General features: G+C 46.9%; 1 protein-coding gene across 3 annotated transcripts in view; it reads right to left on the reverse strand.

Moving 5' to 3' along the window:
- Positions 1–2,117: 2,117 nt before the first annotated feature.
- The window catches only part of stard5 (StAR-related lipid transfer (START) domain containing 5), a 30,826-nt gene continuing 12,378 nt past the window's right edge, over positions 2,118–20,565 (reverse strand). Inside the window, exons 1-7 of one of the 3 annotated variants that reach the window (XM_038307638.1) lie at positions 18,404–18,563; positions 18,030–18,202; positions 10,688–10,737; positions 6,653–6,785; positions 6,433–6,550; positions 5,618–5,711; positions 2,118–5,541 (exon numbers count right to left, since the gene is read on the reverse strand). In XM_038307638.1, coding sequence (XP_038163566.1) covers positions 5,391–5,541; positions 5,618–5,711; positions 6,433–6,550; positions 6,653–6,785; positions 10,688–10,737; positions 18,030–18,122 — 639 coding nt within the window. In that variant the 5' untranslated portion in view covers positions 18,123–18,202; positions 18,404–18,563 and the 3' untranslated portion in view covers positions 2,118–5,390. Of the gene's footprint in view, positions 5,542–5,617; positions 5,712–6,432; positions 6,551–6,652; positions 6,786–10,687; positions 10,738–18,029; positions 18,308–18,403; positions 18,564–20,565 lie in introns of those variants that run through there. The other 2 variants (XM_038307640.1, XM_038307641.1) reach the window with 2 other exon arrangements.

Genomic DNA, 20,565 nt, shown 5'->3' on the forward strand with positions numbered 1-20,565 from the left:
GGATTTGATGTCGCCCGTTCTGGCCCCCGGCAAACATTTGACTATGGTCCCTGGTGTCTCTAATGCCACGTTTCTGACTATGGAGCTGCCAATCACCAGAGTGGGCTTCTCAGTGGGTGTGTCACTGAGTGGGGAAAACCGGTTAGAAACGTGAACGGGTTGGTGGTGACCAGTGGGCAGAGATCCACGACTACGCTTTCTGCGTACAGTTACCCAATCGCCTGGCTGCTCAGGCACTTTTGGAGGACAGCTACGTGGGGGGCCTACTTTAACTCCTGGATGTTCAACAGCCTGAAGCCTGGATTCTAACTCTGACACCCTCGCCTCCAAAGCTACAAAAATACTACACTTATTACACATCCCATTATCACTAAAGGAGGCAGAGGAATAACTGAACATCTGACACAGAGAGCAGGAGAGAGGAGAGGAAGAAGGAAGAGTTGGAAAAGAGTCAAGGGAGGGAGAGAGAGAAGCCATAGCAATGCTAAGCTAGCGCTAGCCTAGGCTAGCTACTCCTTGCTATCAGAAATAAAACCGTGTGAAACTGACAAGTGCTCAGTAGAAAAGTGCAGCAGAAGGTGCTATGTTTTAAAGTAGTCAGTTAGAGTTACTTAGATACAGAGATATCATAGAGAAAATAACTTAACTTCAGATGGAGATCCTCTGAACAGCTGCACACTCAGTTAATCCAAACAGGAAGTGAACAGGTCCAATTTACAACTGCTGCTGTAAATTTGCCCATTGTGGGACAATAAAGGGATTTTCTATTCTATAAAAGGGTCAGAAAGATATAAGTAAATCTAAACAATGTATTTATAAGAAATATATCTGCAAAATCTCTAATATTCAACAAAAAAAAAAAACGTAGTTAAGCATATTGTGCAAAACAGCAATAAAAAGATAAAAATCCTATCAGATTTATAGTCCCCACCCTGCAGATATATTAGAATCTGTCCTTTAATTCCAGCCAAACCCATTTACACAGTAACAGATTAAAACCTTTAGATAAACCAAACACTACCGCCACATATCTGACTCAATAACCATTAAAACAACTATTTTGCATTAATCTCAGACAGAACTATTAAATGACTTGTATTATATTGAACTGAACTTCCAATTTTCACCACTGTTCGGCGCCAAGTAACCTTTCCTCTGATCACAGCTTGCTTGGTCTCGCAATGAATCCTGGGATATCCAAGAATACCGAGGATACATCAGACCCGTCCTTCAAATCGGGCAAAAAGAAGGACGCATTTTAAGGCCGCATAACGAGGACTCTTGGAATCTGACCAGACCTCGGTGCCGCGCTATGACGTAATCTGCCTTCGAATCCGGTCTTCTAAGGATGCGTCCTAGGTTTTCGAACAGAGCCTCTCTCTCCAGTCTATTGAGTCAAAATGGCTGCCTTTTTATTTTGTTTGTCATATCAGCCTAACAGCTGCTTTAGTGTCTGTAATGACCAAAGGAAGGTCTACCAGGGATGAAGCTGGTCGGGTCTTGATGGATCATCTTTAAACTCAGCTCCTTCAGGCACCTTGTTAGAAATTTATAAGCAGTGAGATGGGCCTTCAATCAGCTGTACATTTGTCAACGGTGAGATCAATAAAGTTAATCAATCTTTCACTAAAACCTTGATAAAACTGCATGGAATCCATCAAGGCCGGGACTTTTAATGCAATTACAAGTTCTTCTGTAGGAATCGCATTATCTAAAAGTCCTTGTTGTATTTCATCAAGTTGAGGTCTAGGTAATAGAGTAAAAATTAATTTAGGGTGAATCAGTCTGAATTTGAGAACTGGGCTATGATTTAGAACAACTGCTGTGATACTCAACAGCTGCTGAGCTGCTTCGCTCTTGTATGTGAATTATGTACAGAAGAGTAAAAAGAGTATTCCTTTTATCCACGTTTTGCTCTCCATATATCAAGCATGTTTCTTGATCTTATAAAGGTGATAGAAAGCTTTAGTTGGTGGTTTAGATGGAAGTCTATCTAGCTAAGGATCTAAACAGCCATTGAAGTCTCTACCAATCTAAATATATGAGGATTAATCATGTGGGAGCAGAAATGTCAGAAGAACAAACATCTAAAAAGTTCAGAGATACGAGGCAGGACATTTCTACAAAGTCATGGATGGCTTCCACTCATTTATTAATAGATTCTGCAGATTATATTTGGATCCATGTTGGATAATCAGAAGTCGAACCGTCCTTTTTCTGGTTATATACAGCAGAACATGCACACCTAAACATTAAGAACACGCTGTGGAACTACTGAAATGGAAAGACATCATTAAGTGCTTCAAACAGCCAAAGCAGAAATTGTTCTAAATGATCCAATTAATAATTTATGTGGAATTAAACACTGTTGTCATAATATTCTACATTTCATTTTAAAACTAAATAAAATCTTTGTGTTGTTGAAGAATCCCAGAATGCCTCAGTCTGTTTAATGGGATTCCTCTGAGCAGCTCAGACTAACTTAAACATATCAAACATTCTCATCACAGTGGATTTCATGCATAAGTATCAGTTTACAGTAAAAAGACAATAAAAAGGTTTCAAAGTGCATCAGCACGGTAGTTGGTCCTCAGACATCAGGAAGATAGGGAGAGTTTCACCACGTTCAGCAGCTCCAGCCTAGATGCATCCTCAGATGTATTTACTGTGACCTAGTAGGACAGAGGCCCGGTCTGACGTGGTCTCTGGTGTAGGACAGAGGCCCGGTCTGACGTGGTCTCTGGTGTAGGACAGAGGCCCGGTCTGACCTGGTCTCTGGTCTAGGATAGAGGACCAGTCTATCATGGTCTCTGGGTGAAGGACAGAAGACCAGCCTAACGTGGTCTCTGGTGTAGGACAGAGGATCAGTCTAACACGGTCTCTGGTGTAGGACAGAGGCCCGGTCTAACGTGGTCTCTGCTCTAGGACAGAGGACCAGTCTAACACGGTCTCTGGTGTAGGACAGAGGCCCGGTCTGACGTGGTCTCTGGTGTAGGACAGAAGCCCGGTCGGACGTGGTCTCTGGTCTAGGACTGAGGACCAGTCTAACATGGTCTCTGGTGTAGGACAAAGGCCCGGTCTAACGTGGTCTCTGGTCTAGGACAGAGGACGAGTCTATCATGGTCTCTGGGTGAAGGACAGAAGACCAGTCTAACATGGTCTCTGGTGTAGGACAGAGGCCCGGTCTAACGTGGTCTCTGGTCTAGGACAGAGGACCGGTCTAACGTGGTCTCTGGTCTAGGACAGAGGACCGGTCTAACGTGGTCTCTGGTCTAGGACAGAGGACCGGTCTTACGTGGTCTCTGGTCTAGGACAGAGGCCCGGTCTAACGTGGTCTCTGGTCTAGGACAGAGGACCGGTCTAACGTGGTCTCTGGTCTAGGACAGAGGACCAGTCTAACGTGGTCTCTGGTATAGGACAGAGGACCAGTCTAACGCGGTCTCTGGTGTTGGACCATGTTAGACAGAGGACCAGTCTAACATGGTCTCTGGTGTAGGACAGAGGACCAGTCTAACATGGTCTCTGGTGTAGGACAGAGGACCAGTCTAACATGGTCTCTGGTGAAGGACAGAGGACCAGTCTAACACGGTCTCTGGTGTAGGACAGAGGACCAGTCTAACAAGGTCTCTGGTGAAGGACAGAGGACCAGTCTAACAAGGTCTCTGGTGAAGGACAGAGGACCAGTCTAACAAGGTCTCTGGTGAAGGACAGAGGACCGGTCTTACATGGTCTCTGGTGAAGGACAGAGGACCAGTCTAACATGGTCTCTGGTGTAGGACACCGGACCAATCTAACACAGTCTCTGGTGAAGGACAGAGGACCAGTCTAACGCGGTCTCTGGTGAATGACAGAGGACCAGTCTAACATGGTCTCTGGTGAAGGATAGAGGACCAGTCTAACATGGTCTCTGGGGAAGGACAGGGGACTAGTCTAGTTTAGGGATTATTTAATAATGACCAATTCAAAGTGCGTTGAAATGAGGACAACCTCCTTCTGAATGAAGGCACTCATCACATACAGTGGGATAGTCAGCCACTGATCGTACAAGTTCTCCTACTTAGAATAATGAAAGAGGTCTGTAATTTCCATCACAGGAACACTTCAGCTATGAGAGACAAAATGAAAAAAACATATTCCAGGAAATTATCTTTTTGAAAATTATGCTGGAAAATAAGCATTTGGTCACCCACAAAACGGCAAGATTTCTGGCTCTCACAGACCTTCTTCTTTTATAAGCTCTTCTGTCCTCCACTCCTTTGGTGTATTAATGGCACCTGTTTGAACCCGTTATCTGTGGAAAAGACACCTGTCCACAGTCACGCTCCAAACTCAACCATGGCCAAGACCAAAGAGCAGTCGAACAACTACAGGAAGGACATTGTAGACCTGCACCAGGCTGGGAGGAGTGAATCTACAATAGGTGAGGAGCTTGGTGTGAAAAAACTCAACTGCTGGAGCAACTGTAAGAAAATGGGCAACATACAAGGTCACTGATAATCTCCCTGGATCTGGGGCTCCACGCACGATCTCATCCTGTGGTGTCCAAATGATCATGAGAACGATGAGCAAAAATGAGTGACCTGATGAATGACCTGCAGAGAGCTGGGAACAAAGGGTTTGAAGATGAGATGTGGCTGGATCTTCCAGCATGACAATGATCCCAAACACATCGCCCGGGCAACGAAGGAGAGGGTCCGTAAAAAGCATTTTGAGGTCCTGGAGTGGCCTAGCCAGTCTCCAGACCTCAATCCCATAGAATATCTGTGGAGGGAGTTGAAAGCCCATGTTGCCCAGCAACAGCCCAGAAACATTTCTGCCCTTAGAGGTGATCTGCATGAAGGAATGGGCCAAAATACCAGGTACAGTGTGTCTGGTGAAGACTTCCAGTGACCTCTATCACTGCTAACAATGGTTAGGTTACAACAATAGCTTTAGTTATTGACCAAATACTTATTTTACACCATAATTTACAAATAAATCTATCTGATTTCCTAGATTTTTCTTTCCACATCGTCTCTGATAGCTGATGTGTACCTATGATGGAAATTACGGACCTCTCTGATTAAGTAGGAGAAGTTGTAGAGTCAGTGGCTGACTGAATACCTTTTGGCCCGCTGTTCATCAGAGCAGCTGGGCTTCCACTTTTTCTTCTTAAATGACTACCTCTGGATCTGGGCTGAAAAAGTGCTGGAATGTCAGTGTAGCTCTCTGATGACCATTGACCTCAGTGTTAAACATTAACTGATCATCTAACAGCTCAGAGATTAACCAACATGTACAGAATCAACAACAGTGAGATATTTGGCATCAGTTTGTCAGTATGCTCCATCTTTGATTGGACCGTGTGGGATGATGGGTGGCCAACCAGAGCCAGAACCAGGCTGTGGACCTCAAAGGTCCCTCAGAGATCGGACGGCCTTGGCCAGGTTGTTGTAGAACTCGGCCATGCTGGAAGGGAAGAAGGAGTCGACCACAGAGCGAGGAAGGAGGCCGCCCAGGTCTGTCTGGAAAAAAGTCATCACCTGAGTTCTGCCTGGATCCCTGGAAACCAGTTTGACACAGAAGCAGTGAGAAAAGGACTAGGAAGAGCTGCTCTGCCTGCTGTTGGTGACCTCACCCTGAGACGGGGATGCAGATGCAGCCACAGGCGTGGTTGGCCCCTCTGACGTAGCCAGGCTGGGGGGGGCAGCTGGGATGAGTCACGTTGGTCGCTGGAAAATTATAGAACAGAGGGCATTAGAGCACAGCCTAAACCCCTGTGGTCAATGACGTCATCACTCCCTGTGTTCAATGACGTCATCACCCCCTATGGTTAATGACATCATCACCGCCTGTGGTCAATGAAATCCTCACCGCCATCTGTGTTAAGTGGCATTATCACCACCCATGGTCAATGACATCATTGTTCCTCTGTGGTCAATGTAGTCATCACCTCCTGTGGTCAATTACATCATCGCTCTCTGTGGTCAATGATGTCATCAACCCTCATTGTTAATGACATCATCACCCCCCCACCGGCGTTATTGACATCATCATACCCCATGATTGATGAAATCGTCACCCCTTGTGCTTAATGACATCATCCCCCCATAGACCCATTGGTCGATGACATCATCACCCCCGCCTGTGTTCAATGATATCGTCAACCCCCATGGCTAGTGACAACATCACCCCCACTCGTGGTTAATGACATCATAATACCACCCATGTTTGATGCCATCATCACCCCCTGCGGTCGATGCCATCATCACCCCCTGCGGTCGATGATATCATCACCCCCTGTGGTCGATGATATCATCACCCCCTGTGGTCGATGACATCATCAAACCCCTGCGGTCAACCACATCATCACTTTCAGCCTGTCAGGCTTTGGTCTAGCAGCAGAAGTATTTTAAAGGAAATAGAATGAGGAGTGAGAACGGAGGGACCCACCGTTAGAGGAAATGCTGCCATCTTCATACTGCTTCACTAAGATGACATCCACAAAGTCACGCGGCGCGATGATGCCCATGGCGGCCGAGGGCGTGACAGTCCGGCAGACGGAAACATCCTGAACCAGAGAGACGGGGTTAGCTCAGAGTGAGAGCTAGCTTAGAGCGCTCCCATAGCAGCATGCTTTCTAGTCCAACACTAGGAAACATCTAGACCACACCTCCATAATCTGCTCCAGCAGCTCAAACCTCTTCACGTTGCTGTCCCACTTGACCCGGAGCCCGTTAGGAACTGGTTTCAGACACTCCCACACCTTCTCAGGACGGCCGCTGACAACGCCCTCCCCCTTATAGCTGCAAGGACAGGCAGGAGCAGAGAACAAAGAGATGGAAACAGGTCTATTCTAGTCGAACTAGGCAAAAATTTAGCCTGAGTTTAAAGCAGGAGGAACAGAAACAATCAATACAATATTTAAAACAGAAAACTTTAACCACTGTGGGAGCTCAGTGGGACAACCAACGGATAGAGCCGCCCCAGAACCAGAACCTAGAAACCGCCTCAAAGCCTTTGGTGCTTAGCTACATTTCCATCAGAGGCCGACTAAAATCCTGGTTTCTTGTATCAGATGCTGCTCAGACTCATGGGGCGTTGCTTTATGGCAGCGCCGCTTTCAGAATCCTTCTAAACTCCAGCTTCCTCCAAGAAACATGACTGTTAGGTTAACTGGCTTCTCTAGATTCTCCTTAGGTGTGTGTGTGTGTGAATGGTTGTTTGTCCTGTTTGTCTCTGTGTTGCCCTGTGATGGACTGGAGACCTGTCCAGGGTGGCCCCCGCGCCTCGCCCGTTGACAGCAGGAGATAGGTGCCCCTTGCCTGTTGACAACAGGACATAGGCGCCCCTCGCCCATAGACAGGTGGAGATAGGCGTCCCTCGCCCGTTGACAGAAGGAGATAGGCGCCCCTCGCCCGTAGACAGCAGGAGATAGGCGCCCCTCGCCCGTTGACAACAGGAGAAAGACGCCCCTCGCCCATAGACAGGTGGAGATAGGCGTCCCTCGCCCGTTGACAGAAGGAGATAAGCGCCCCTCCCCCGTTGACAGAAGGAGATAGGCGCCCCTCGCCCGTTGACAGAAGGAGATAGGCGCCCCTCGCCCGTTGACAGAAGGAGATAGGCGCCCCTCGCCCGTTGACAGAAGGAGATAGGCGCCCCTCGCCCGTAGACAGCAGGAGATAGGCGCCCCTCGCCCATAGAGAGCAGGAGATAGGCGCCCCTCGCCCATAGACAGCAGGAGATAGGCGCCCCTCGCCCGTTGACAACAGGAGATAGGCGCCCCTCGCCCGTTGACAACAGGAGATAGGCGCCCCTCGCCCATAGACAGGTGGAGATAGGCGTCTCTCGCCCGTTGACAGAAGGAGATAGGCGCCCCTCGCACGTAGAAAGCAGGAGATAAGCGCCCCTCGCCCGTAGACAGCAGGAGATAGCCGCCCCTCGCCCGTTGACAACAGGAGATAGACGCCCCTCGCCCATAGACAGGTGGAGATAGGCGTCCTTCGCCCGTTGACAGAAGGAGATAGGCGTCCCTCGCCCGTTGACAGAAGGAGATAGGCGCCCCTCGCCCGTTGACAGAAGGAGATAGGCGCCCCTCGCCCGTCTACAGAAGGAGATAGGCGCCCCTCGCCCGTTGACAGAAGGAGATAGGCGCCCCTCGCCCGTTGACAGAAGGATATAGGCGCCCCTCGCCCGTTGACAGAAGGAGATAGGCGCCCCTCGCCCATAGAGAGCAGGAGATAGGCGCCCCTCGCCCATAGACAGCAGGAGATAGGCGCCCCTCGCCCATAGACAGCAGGAGATAGGCGCCCCTCGCCCGTTGACAACAGGAGATAGGCGCCCCTCGCCCATAGACAGGTGGAGATAGGCGTCCCTCGCCTGTTGACAGAAGGAGATAGGCGCCCCTCGCCCGTTGACAGAAGGAGATAGGCGCCCCTCGCCCGTTGACAGGTGGAGAGAGGCGTCCCTCGCCCATTGACAGGTGAAGAGAGGCGTCCCTCGCCCGTTGAGAGGTGGAGATAGGCGTCCCTCGCCCGTTGACAGAAGGAGATAGGCACCCTTCGCCCATAAACAGCAGGAGATAGGCGCCCCTCGCCCATAGACAGCAGGAGATAGGCGCCCCTCGCCCATAGACAGCAGGAGATAGGCGCCCCTCGCCCATAGACAGCAGGAGATAGGCGCCCCTCGCCCATAGACAGCAGGAGATAGGCGCCCCTCGCCCATAGACAGCAGGAGATAGGCGCCCCTCGCCCATAGACAGCAGGAGATAGGCGCCCGTTGACAACAGGAGATAGGCGCCCCTCGCCCGTTGACAACAGGAAATAGGTGCCCCTCGCCCATAGACAGGTGGAGATAGGCGTCCCTCGCCCGTTGACAGAAGGAGATAGGCGCCCCTCGCCTATAGACAGCAGGAGATAGGCGTCCCTCGCCTATAGACAGCAAGAGATAGGCGCCCCTCGCCCATAGACAGCATGAGATAGGCGCCCCTCGCCCATAGACAGCAGGAGATAGGCGCCCCTCGCCCATAGACAGCAGGAGATAGGCGCCCCTCGCCCGTTGACAACAGGAGATAGGCGCCCCTCGCCCGTTGACAGAAGGAGATAGGCGCCCCTCGCCCATAGACAGGTGGAGATAGGTGTCCCTTGCCCGTAGACAGCAGGAGATAGGCGCCCCTAGACAGAAGGAGATAGGCGCCCCTCGCCCCTAGACAGCAGGAGATAGGCGCCCCTCGCCCGTCGACAACAGGAGATAGGCGCCCCTCGCCCGTCGACAACAGGAGATAGGCGCCCCTCGCCCGTCGACAACAGGAGATAGGCGTCCCTCGCCTGTCAACAACAGGAGATAGGCGCCCCTCGCCCATAGACAGGTGGAGATAGGCGCCCCTCGCCCATAGACAGGTGGAGATAGGCGCCCCTCGCCCATAGACAGGTGGAGATAGGCGCCCCTCGCCCATAGACAGGTGGAGATAGGCGCCCCTCGCCCATAGACAGGTGGAGATAGGCGCCCCTCGCCCATAGACAGATGGAGATAGGCGCCCATCGCCCATAGACAGGTGGAGATAGGCGTCCCTCACCCATAGACAGATGGAGATAGGCGCACCTCGCCCATAGACAGGTGGAGATAGGCGCACCTCGCCCATAGACAGGTGGAGATAGGCGCACCTTGCCCATAGACAGGTGGAGATAGGCGCCCCTCGCCCATAGACAGATGGAGATAGGTGCCCCTTGCCCATAGACAGGTGGAGATAGGCGCCCCTCGCCCATAGACAGGTGGAGACAGGCGTCCCTCGCCTATAGACAGGTGGAGACAGGCATCCCTCGCCCATAGACAGATGGAGATAGGCGCACCTCGCCCATAGACAGGTGGATAGGCACCCCTCGCCCATAGACAGATGGAGATAGGTGCACCTCGCCCATAGACAGATGGAGATAGGCGCACCTCGCCCACAGACAGGTGGAGATAGGCGCACCTCGCCCACAGACAGGTGGAGATAGGCGCATCTCGCCCACAGACAGGTGGAGATAGGCGCCCCTCGCCCATAGACAGGTGGAGATAGGCGCCCCTCGCCCATAGACAGGTGGAGATAGGCGCACCTCGCCCACAGACAGGTGGAGATAGGCGCACCTCGCCCATAGACAGGTGGATAGGCACCCCTCGCCCATAGACAGATGGAGATAGGTGCACCTTGCCCATAGACAGATGGAGATAGGCGCACCTCGCCGACAGACAGGTGGAGATAGGCGCACCTCGCCCACAGACAGGTGGAGATAGGCGCATCTCGCCCACAGACAGGTGGAGATAGGCGCCCCTCGCCCATAGACAGGTGGAGATAGGCGCCCCTCGCCCATAGACAGGTGGAGAAAGGCGTCCCTCGCCCATAGACAGGTGGAGAGTGTCTTGCCACTTGCCACTCCAAACGTGAGGGGGGCGGTTGGAATCCTTCCCAGTCAGATGTGAGGAATGGTTTCAGTTCGTGGGGGCCCTGCTCTATACCCAGTCAGAGCCTTTATACGCTCTGCAGCCAGTGAGACATGGAAGGACATAGGACCGGACACTGAACATAGGCAGGAATAGCTGGGCTTTATGCAGCCTTCCTTCCCTTCATCCTTTGATAGACGTCAGTGAAAGGACGCAGATGACATAAAGCTGATGTCAAAACATTTCCTTCATTAACTACATGAAACAAAAAAGAAAAAAGGGTTCTTACACGTTCCCTGGGAACTCAGAAGAAGGACGCCAAGAAACGACCACATCGTTCTGCAGAGGAGAAAACATGTCCAGTTGGTTAGTGTTCAGGTTCCTAATGAAGCAGCTTCCTTTCAATGAACCACAGACCTAGGGTCAGATGAACTTCTGACATTATATCAGCTAATTTAAACAATGACCCCAGGTGGTCTTCATCTCTTTAGTGACATTGGTGGCCTGGACTGTGTGGCGTAGAGCACCTCTATGTAGGTGATTTTGGACGGGGGCTTCAGGTTACTTTACGGGTCCTCCTGTCCATGGTGGCTTCAGGAAGTGCCTGAAACCAAGCTGCTGGAACTCTATAGGCCTCCCTCAGCATCTCAGGGGTCCATCAGCTGCTTAGTGCTAAAGGCAGTACACTCAACAGTCCTGATGGATCGTTAGCAGCTAGATTAGGTAGACTTTATGGACAATGGTCACATGGTTTGGTCAGTAACCCTTTCTGTTTGTTAGATATAAAATCCAGCCAGGCGTTCACCAGGGCTGCTGAAGGTCACCCTCATTCTTCACTACTGCATCACCGGGAACAAGATTGGCCAGTATGCAGATGGTACTGCATTATTTTCAGAACTATAATTCCATGGAAAGGAGAAATTACTTCATCAATTAGGGTCAATATGCAGGAATATTGACGCTCATAATAAGAAGTGGCATCTGGCCAAAAGAGGGCGCCAGGACGCTGCCCCACCCCCCAAAGACCTCGATTAAGAGTTAAAAAAACAAATGATTAAATTATAAAATTTAACAATTTAAAAATATGTTGATATGTTTTTTAGATGTGCAAGATCTTTAATGCTGCTTGGTTTGTTGTCAGATTGGTGACGTATTTCCGTCCTTGGGTGCAAGAATCTTTGGCCATAGACTCTGGTTAAAAGTTGTCCATGTGCAGAAGCTCCTCTGGAATGTTAGATAAGAGGAGATTCTGGGAGAGCTGCGCCCTGAGCTGACAGGAACTGACATCACAGTCATATTGCAGCTAGTACAGGTCGAGTCCCCCCCTGAAGTAAACCCGGACATGAAATGATGTTTTGTTTTTAAAAAGAGTTTTTATAATGTTTTTGATGTTGGCATTCATCTAAATATACTGGTGTGATAACTTAGTTTGCATTTGATTGGTTTTTGTTATGTCTATTTTGAATTAATAGCCCCCCCTGGAGAGAAATCTCCACCAGCCGCTGCTGATATAAGATAAGAAAATAAAGACATGTCAGACCGTTTAGCAGAAATAAAAGAATCTGACCTTTTGGTTAGAAAGGGATTTTACGGTGTTTCAGGTCACCTCAACATAGAAAACTTGCAGACTCTACTATTTTTAATGTTTGCGGATAAATAGGAGCCCTTATATGGACAGCTACGAAAAAGTTTGGGGGGGGCGGGGGGTAAAATGTCCTAGAATTGCTATTCATGAAAAACAACCTGTGAGGTCACATGTTCTTCAGCCCAACTCCAATCACCTGCTGGAATTGAATTCCTTCCAAAAGGGATTCCTCAGATCTTCCTTCACCATTTCTACTCAACCTCTCCCCCACGCTTCAACTGTAAGGAACAGGACGACTAGAGCGGGCGTCAGATATCGATTCAGCTACATCACAGAAGTCTAAAACCAGAACAGATTTTACCCAAAGCTATAGATGGACTGACTCTCAGGAAGACAAAAGACTGACAACCAACCAGAAAACCCCACGGAATCTATCAGCAAATGGTCTACCAACGAAAATACTGCTGAGAATCCAAAACCAGAAAGAGCAGTCATGTTTAGAACGTCTACGTTCCTCAGACTGAGCAAACACAGTTCTATATTAACCATCTAGAACCAGATAGACCAGCCCTGTTTGGAACGTCTACTTTCCTCAGACTGAGCAAACACGGTTCTATATTAACCACCTAGAACCAGATAGACCAGCCATGTTTAGAACGTCCACGTTCCTTAGACTGAGCAAACACGGTTCTATATTAACCATCTAGAACCAGATAGACCAGCCATGTTTGGAACGTCTACGTTCCTCGGACTGAGCAAACACGGTTCTATATTAACCATCTAGAACCAGACAGACCAGCCATGTTTAGAACGTCTACGTTCCTCAGACTGAGCAAACACGGTTCTATATTAACCATCTAGAACTAGACAGACCAGCCATGTTTAGAACGTCTACGTTCCTCAGACAGAGCAAACACGGTTCTATATTAACCATCTAGAACCAGACAGACCAGCCATGTTTAGAACGTCTACGTTCCTCAGACTGAGCAAACACGGTTCTATATTAACCATCTAGAACTAGACAGACCAGCCATGTTTAGAACGTCCACGTTCCTCAGACAGAGCAAACATGGTTCTATATTAACCATCTAGAACCAGACAGACCAGCCTTGTTTAGAACGTCTACGTTCGTCAGAAAGAGCAAACGCGGTTCTATATTAACCATCTAGAAACAGACAGACCAGCCATGTTTAGAACGTCTACTTTCCTCAGACAGAGCAAACATGGTTCTATATTAACCATCTAGAACCAGAAAGACCAGCCATATTTAGAACGTCCACGTTCCTCAGACAGAGCAAACATTGTTCTATATTAACCATCTAGAACCAGACAGACCAGCCATGTTTAGAACGTCTACATTCCTCAGACTGAGCAAACACGGTTCTATATAAAACATCTAGAACCAGACAGACCAGCCATGTTTAGAACTTCTACGTTCCTCAGACTGAGCAAACACAGTTCTATATTAACCATCTAGAACCAGACAGACCAGCCATGTTTAGAACGTCTAGGTTCCTCAGACTGAGCAAACAGGGTTCTATTTTAACCATCTAGAACCAGACAGACCAGCCATGTTTAGAACGTCTACATTCCTCAGACTGAGCAAACACGGTTCTATATAAACCATATAGAACCAGACAGACCAGCCATGTTTAGAACGTCGACGTTCCTCAGACTGAGCAAACACGGTTCTATATAAACCATCTAGAACCAGACAGACCAGCCATGTTTAGAACTTCTACGTTCCTCAGACTGAGCAAACACAGTTCTATATTAACCATCTAGAACCAGAAAGACCAGCCATGTTTAGAACGTCCACGTTCCTCAGACAGAGCAAACACGGTTCTATATTAACTAACTAGAACCAAAAAGACCAGCCATGTTTAGAATGTCCACGTTCCTCAGACTGAGCAAACACGGTTCTATATAAACCATCTAGAACCAGAAAGACCAGCCATATTTAGAACGCCCACGTTCCTCAGACAGAGCAAACACGGTTCTATATTAACCATCTAGAACCAGAAAGACCAGCCATGTTTAGAACGTCTACGTTCCTCAGACAGAGCAAACACGGTTCTATATTAACCAACTACAGGTGCTGGTCATAAAATTAGAATATCATGAAAAAGTTGATTGATTTCAGTAATTCCATTTAAAAAGTGAAACTTGTATATTATATTCATACATTACATACAAACTCATATATTTCAGATGTTTATTTTGTTTAATTTTGATGATTACAAATGACAACAAATGAAAATCTCAAATTCATCATATCAGAAAATTAGAATATTGTGAAAAGGTTCAAAATTGATGGCCCCTGGTGCCACACTCTAATCAGCTAATTAACTCAAACCACCTGCAAAAGCCTTTAAATGGTCTTTCAGTCTAGTTCTATAGGCTACACAATCATGGGGAAGACTGCTGACTTGACAGTTGTCCAAAAGACGACCATCGACACCTTGCACAAGGAGGGCAAGACACAAAAGGTCATCGCTAAAGAGGCTGGCTGTTCACAGAGCTCAGTGTCCAAGCACATTAATAGAGAGGCGAAGGGAAGGAAAAGATGTGGTCGAAAAAAGTGTACAAGCAAGAGAGATAACCGCACCCTGGAGAGGATTGTGAAACAAAACCCATTCAAAAATGTGGGGGAGATTCACAAAGAGTGGACTGCAGCTGGAGTGAGTGCTTCAAGAACCACCACACACAGACGTATGAAAGACATGGGTTTCTGCTGTCGCATTCCTTGTGTCAAGCCACTCTTGAACCACAGACAGCGTCAGAAGCGTCTTGCCTGGGCTAAAGAGAAACAGGACTGGACTGCTGGTGAGTGGTCCAAAGTCATGTTCTCTGATGAAAGTAAATTTTGCATTTCCTTTGGAAATCAAGGTCCCAGAGTCTGGAGGAAAAGAAGAGAGGCACTTCATCCACGTTGCTTGAAGTCCAGTGTAAAGTTTCCACAGTCAGTGATGGTTTGGGGTGCCATGTCATCTGCTGGTGTTGGTCCATTGTGTTTTCTGAGGTCCAGGGTCAACGCAGCCACATACCAGGAAGTTTTAGAGCACTTCATGCTTCCTGCAGCTGACCAACTTTTTGGAGATGCAGATTTCATTTTCCAACAGGACTTGGCACCTGCACACAGTGCCAAAGCTACCAGTACCTGGTTGAAGGACCATGGTATCCCTGTTCTTAATTGGCCAGCAAACTCTCCTGACCTTAACCCCATAGAAAATCTATGGGGTATTGTGAAGAAGAAGATGCAATACACCAGACCCAACAATTCAGAAGAGCTAAAAGCCACTATTAGAGCAACCTGGGCTATCATAACACCTGAGCAGTGCCACAGACTGATCGACTCCATGCCACGCCGCATTGCTGCAGTAATACAGGCCAAAGGAGGCCCAACTAAATACTGAGTGCTGTACATGCTCATACTTTTCATGTTCATACTTTTCAGTTGGCCAACATTTCTATAAATCCTTTGTTTTTATTGGTCTTCAGTAATATTCTAATTTTCTGATATGATGAATTTGAGATTTTCATTTGTTGTCATTTGTAATCATCAAAATTAAACAAAATAAACATCTGAAATATATGAGTTTGTATGTAATGTATGAATATAATATACAAGTTTCACTTTTTAAATGGAATTACTGAAATCAATCTACTTTTTCATGATATTCTAATTTTATGACCAGCACCTGTAGAACCAAAAAGACCAGCCATGTTTAGAACGTCCACGTTCCTCAGACTGAGCAAACACGGTTCTATATTAACCATCTAGAATCAGACTGACCAGCCATGTTTAGAACGTCCACGTTCCTCAGACAGAGCAAACACGGTTCTATATTAACTAACTAGAACCAAAAAGACCAGCCATGTTTAGAATGTCCACGTTCCTCAGACTGAGCAAACACGGTTCTATATAAACCATCTAGAACCAGAAAGACCAGCCATATTTAGAACGCCCACGTTCCTCAGACAGAGCAAACACGGTTCTATATTAACCATCTAGAACCAGAAAGACCAGCCATGTTTAGAATGTCCACGTTCCTCAGACTGAGCAAACACGGTTCTATATTAACCATCTAGAATCAGACTGACCAGCCATGTTTAGAACGTCCACGTTCCTCAGACAGAGCAAACACGGTTCTATATTAACTAACTAGAACCAAAAAGACCAGCCATGTTTAGAATGTCCACGTTCCTCAGACTGAGCAAACACGGTTCTATATAAACCATCTAGAACCAGAAAGACCAGCCATATTTAGAACGCCCACGTTCCTCAGACAGAGCAAACACGGTTCTATATTAACCATCTAGAACCAGAAAGACCAGCCATGTTTAGAACGTCTACGTTCCTCAGACAGAGCAAACACGGTTCTATATTAACCAACTAGAACCAAAAAGACCAGCCATGTTTAGAACGTCCACGTTCCTCAGACTGAGCAAACACGGTTCTATATTAACCATCTAGAATCAGAAAGACCAGCCATGTTTAGAATGTCCACGTTCCTCAGACTGAGCAAACACGGTTCTATGTTAACCATCTAGAATCAGACTGACCAGCCATGTTTAGAACGTCTACGTTCCTCAGACTGAGCAAACACGGTTCTACATTAACCATCTAGAACCAGACAGACCAGCCATGTTTTGAACGTCCACGTTCCTCAGACTGAGCAAACACGGTTCTATATAAACCATCTAGAACCAGAAAGACCAGCCATGTTTAGAACGCCCACGTTCCTCAGACAGAGCAAACACGGTTCTATATTAACCATCTAGAACCAGAAAGACCAGCCATGTTTAGAACGTCTACGTTCCTCAGACAGAGCAAACACGGTTCTATATTAACCAACTAGAACCAAAAAGACCAGCCATGTTTAGAACGTCCACGTTCCTCAGACTGAGCAAACACGGTTCTATATTAACCATCTAGATTCAGAAAGACCAGCCATGTTTAGAACGTCCACGTTCCTCAGACTGAGCAAACACGGTTCTATATTAACCATCTAGAACCAGACAGACCAGCCATGTTTAGAACGTCCACGTTCCTCAGAATGAGCAAACAAGGTTCTATATAAACCATATAGAACCAGACAGACCAGCCATGTTTAGAACGTCTACGTTCCTCAGAGCAAACATGGTTCTATATTAACCATCTAGAACCAGACAGACCAGCCATGTTTAGAACTTCTACTTTCCTCATACTGAGCAAACACGGTTCTATATTAACCATCTAGAACCAAAAAGACCAGCCATGTTTAGAACGTCCACGTTCCTCAGACTGAGCAAACACGGTTCTATATTAACCATCTAGATTCAGAAAGACCAGCCATGTTTAGAACATCCACGTTCCTCAGACTGAGCAAACACGGTTCTATATTAACCATCTAGAACCAGACAGACCAGCCATGTTTGGAAAGTCTACGTTCCTCCGACTGAGCAAACACGGTTCTATATTAACCATCTAGAACCAGACAGAACAGCCATGTTTAGAACGTCCACGTTCCTCAGAATGAGCAAACACGGTTCTATATAAACCATGTAGAACCAGACAGACCAGCCATGTTTAGAACGTCTACGTTCCTCAGAGCAAACATGGTTCTATATTAACCATTTAGAACCAGACAGACCAGCCATGTTTAGAACTTCTACTTTCCTCATAATGAGCAAACACGGTTCTATATTAACCATCTAGAACCAGAAAGACCAGCCATGTTTAGAACTTCTACTTTCCTCATACTGAGCAAACACGGTTCTATATTAACCATCTAGAACCAGACAGACCAGCCATTTAGAGGTGGGTAGATCATCTGTTAAGAACCAGAACCAGGACAGAACCAGAAGAACAGGACAGAACCAGAAGAGAACCAGGACCAGGACACCCAGTTCAGAGCCTGATTCCTGATGAGACCCGAGCAGCAGACCCTGAAGGACCGGTATTAGGGGGGAGGTCTATGTAGACTGGATGAAGGTGTCACCCGGTTCTGGATTCATCCCAGCAGCGATCGGAACCATCAGACCCAGACGGAAACATATTTACCGACTTCCGGCAGACCTTCCAGCCGGACTCATCCCTCCGGTAGCTCAGCAGGCAGTCTGCCACCGCCTTAGCTTTAGCTTCATAGTCCACCATCACAGCAACCTGCAGCTCTGACACCGGCACTTCCGGCGGATTTCGGCGGCTCTGCGTGCGACCTGAAGCCGGCTCTCAGTCTGAGAGAAGAGAGACAGCCATGTAAACAGAGACCCGGCTCCACTGGATGCTAACAGATGCTAGCAGGCTAGCATTGGCCCCAATGAATGAAAAATTTCTACGGAGAGCCGGAAGTCCAAACAAAAACGCGTTTTTTATTAATGGAAATATATAACATTAGAAATATATAAATTGAATTGTTTATCATTATTGTTCATTACCTTTTCTTTCCATTAATAAGTAGAAAAATAAATATTTAAATCCGTAAGGCTAACATTGATTTGTGTAAATCCTCAACATGTCAAAGAGCAGCAGAGCAAGGAATGGTTCTCAGTGATAATGGCTACAGCCACTGTGATTGGTCTACATTTGAGATATGGTGTGATTTACCCAATCAGAGGCCAGGATCTACGTCAGCACATTATGGTGCGTTTGAGAGGCTGGAGTGACGTAGATCCACATCCTGGCTCATTTAGGAGGCCAACACAAGGGCTGTGTTAGAATTCATGGGCTGCATCCTCCAAGGACGCGGTCTACCTAGACTGGATCCTTGGAAGTCCGTGAAAATAAGGAGACCGGAAGAGTTTAGTCTGTGAATTCTAGCAGGTCTACCCTACGGCGGGTTTTACAGCCGTATGCTCTGTTGCTTAGCAACCGTGACAGATGACACACAAAGCAGGAAAAGAATGAATATCGAAGTTTACAAAACTGTTTGTTTATTTATTTATTTTTTATTGTAAAGTGAACAAAGACTGATGAGAATCCAGAGTGGAATAAAGGTTCCAAATAGAGGGAGCAGGAACAGATAAAACCAAATGTAATGATAGAAACCTTAGTCAGTTAAATAACCTGCTGCTGTCATTCTGCACATCTGATGTTGCTGCTATTTTCAAATATCCATTACTGGAAAAATGTCCATAGCTACATATTAGTTATTTATTCTCGAGGTGAGCAGTTTTATATTGTTAAAACAATTTACAGTATTTTATCAATATTTTAACTCTTCACTATTATGTTATTCTTAGACATTTTTCTAAGGTCCACATTTGTGTGACCATTTTCAATAATCTTTCTGCTGCTGTAAATTTGCCCATTGTGGGAAAATAAAGAGATTTTCTATTCTATTCTATAAAAGGGGTAGAAAGATATAAGTAAATCTAAACAATATATGTATAAAAAATATATCTGCAAAATCTCTAATATTCAACAACAAAAAATACTTAGTTAAGCATATTGTGCAAAACAGCAATAAAAAATCCTATCAGATTTATAGTCCCCACACTGCAGATATATTAGAATCTGTCCTTAAATTCCAGCCAAACCCATTTACACAGTAACAGATTAAAACCTTTAGATAAATCAAACATTACCGCCACATATCTGACTCAATAACCATTAAAACAACTATTTTCATTAACTTCAGACAGAACTATTCACAGACTGGATTATATTAAACTGAACTTCCAATTTTCACCACTGTTCGGCGCCAAGTAACCTTTCCTCAGATCACGGCTTGCTTGGTCTCACAATGAATCCTGGGAAAACCAAGGATAGCGAGGATACATCGGACCCATCTTTCAAATCGGCAAAAAGAAGGACGCATTTTAAAGGAATAGTACAATCAAAACATCATTAGCCTTCATTTTCTACTCACCCAAATGCTGAACAACACTCTGGAGTACTTTTTTGATAACTCAAATGCATCTGGAGATCTGGGAGGCTTCTTGCTGTCTGCTGACATTCAAATAATGGAGGTCTATGGTGCCCGAGGCAGAAAGGTCCATAAAAGTCCACAAAATGCATGTCAATATTCCTCCATACTGCTCGTCCAATGTATTCCAAGTGTCCTGAGTGGGTAGCATCCAGAATTTACTCGAAACGAAGTCATTTAGAATGTTTTTAGAGCATAAACAGTAGTGTATAGGATTTCCTAAAAGCGCGTTCTGGTCAGCAGAGGTCTGCTCTCTGGGAGAACATGAGGTCAGCAGAGGTCTGCACTCTAGGGGAACATGAGGTCTGCAGAGGTCTGTTATCTGGGAGAACATGAGGTCTGCAGAGGTCTGCTCTCTTGAACATGAGGTCAGCAGAAGTCTGCTCTGTGGGACAACATGAGATCTGCAGAGGTCTGCCCTGTAGAATATGAGGTCTGCAGAGGTCTGCTCTCTGGGAGAACATGAGGTCAGCAGAGGTCTGCTGTCTGGGAGAACATGAGGTCAGCAGAGGTCTGCTTTCTAGAACATGAGTTCAGCAGAGGTCTGCTCTCTAGGAGAACATGAGGTCTGAAGAGGTCTGTTATCTGGGAGAGCATGAGGTCTGCTCTCTGGGAGAACATGAGGTCAGCAGAGGTCTGCTTTCTAGAACATGAGTTCAGCAGAGGTCTGCT

Source organism: Cyprinodon tularosa, unplaced genomic scaffold (genome assembly GCF_016077235.1).
Source record: "Cyprinodon tularosa strain WSP-4 unplaced genomic scaffold, ASM1607723v1 ctg616, whole genome shotgun sequence".
NCBI lineage: Eukaryota > Metazoa > Chordata > Actinopteri > Cyprinodontiformes > Cyprinodontidae > Cyprinodon > Cyprinodon tularosa.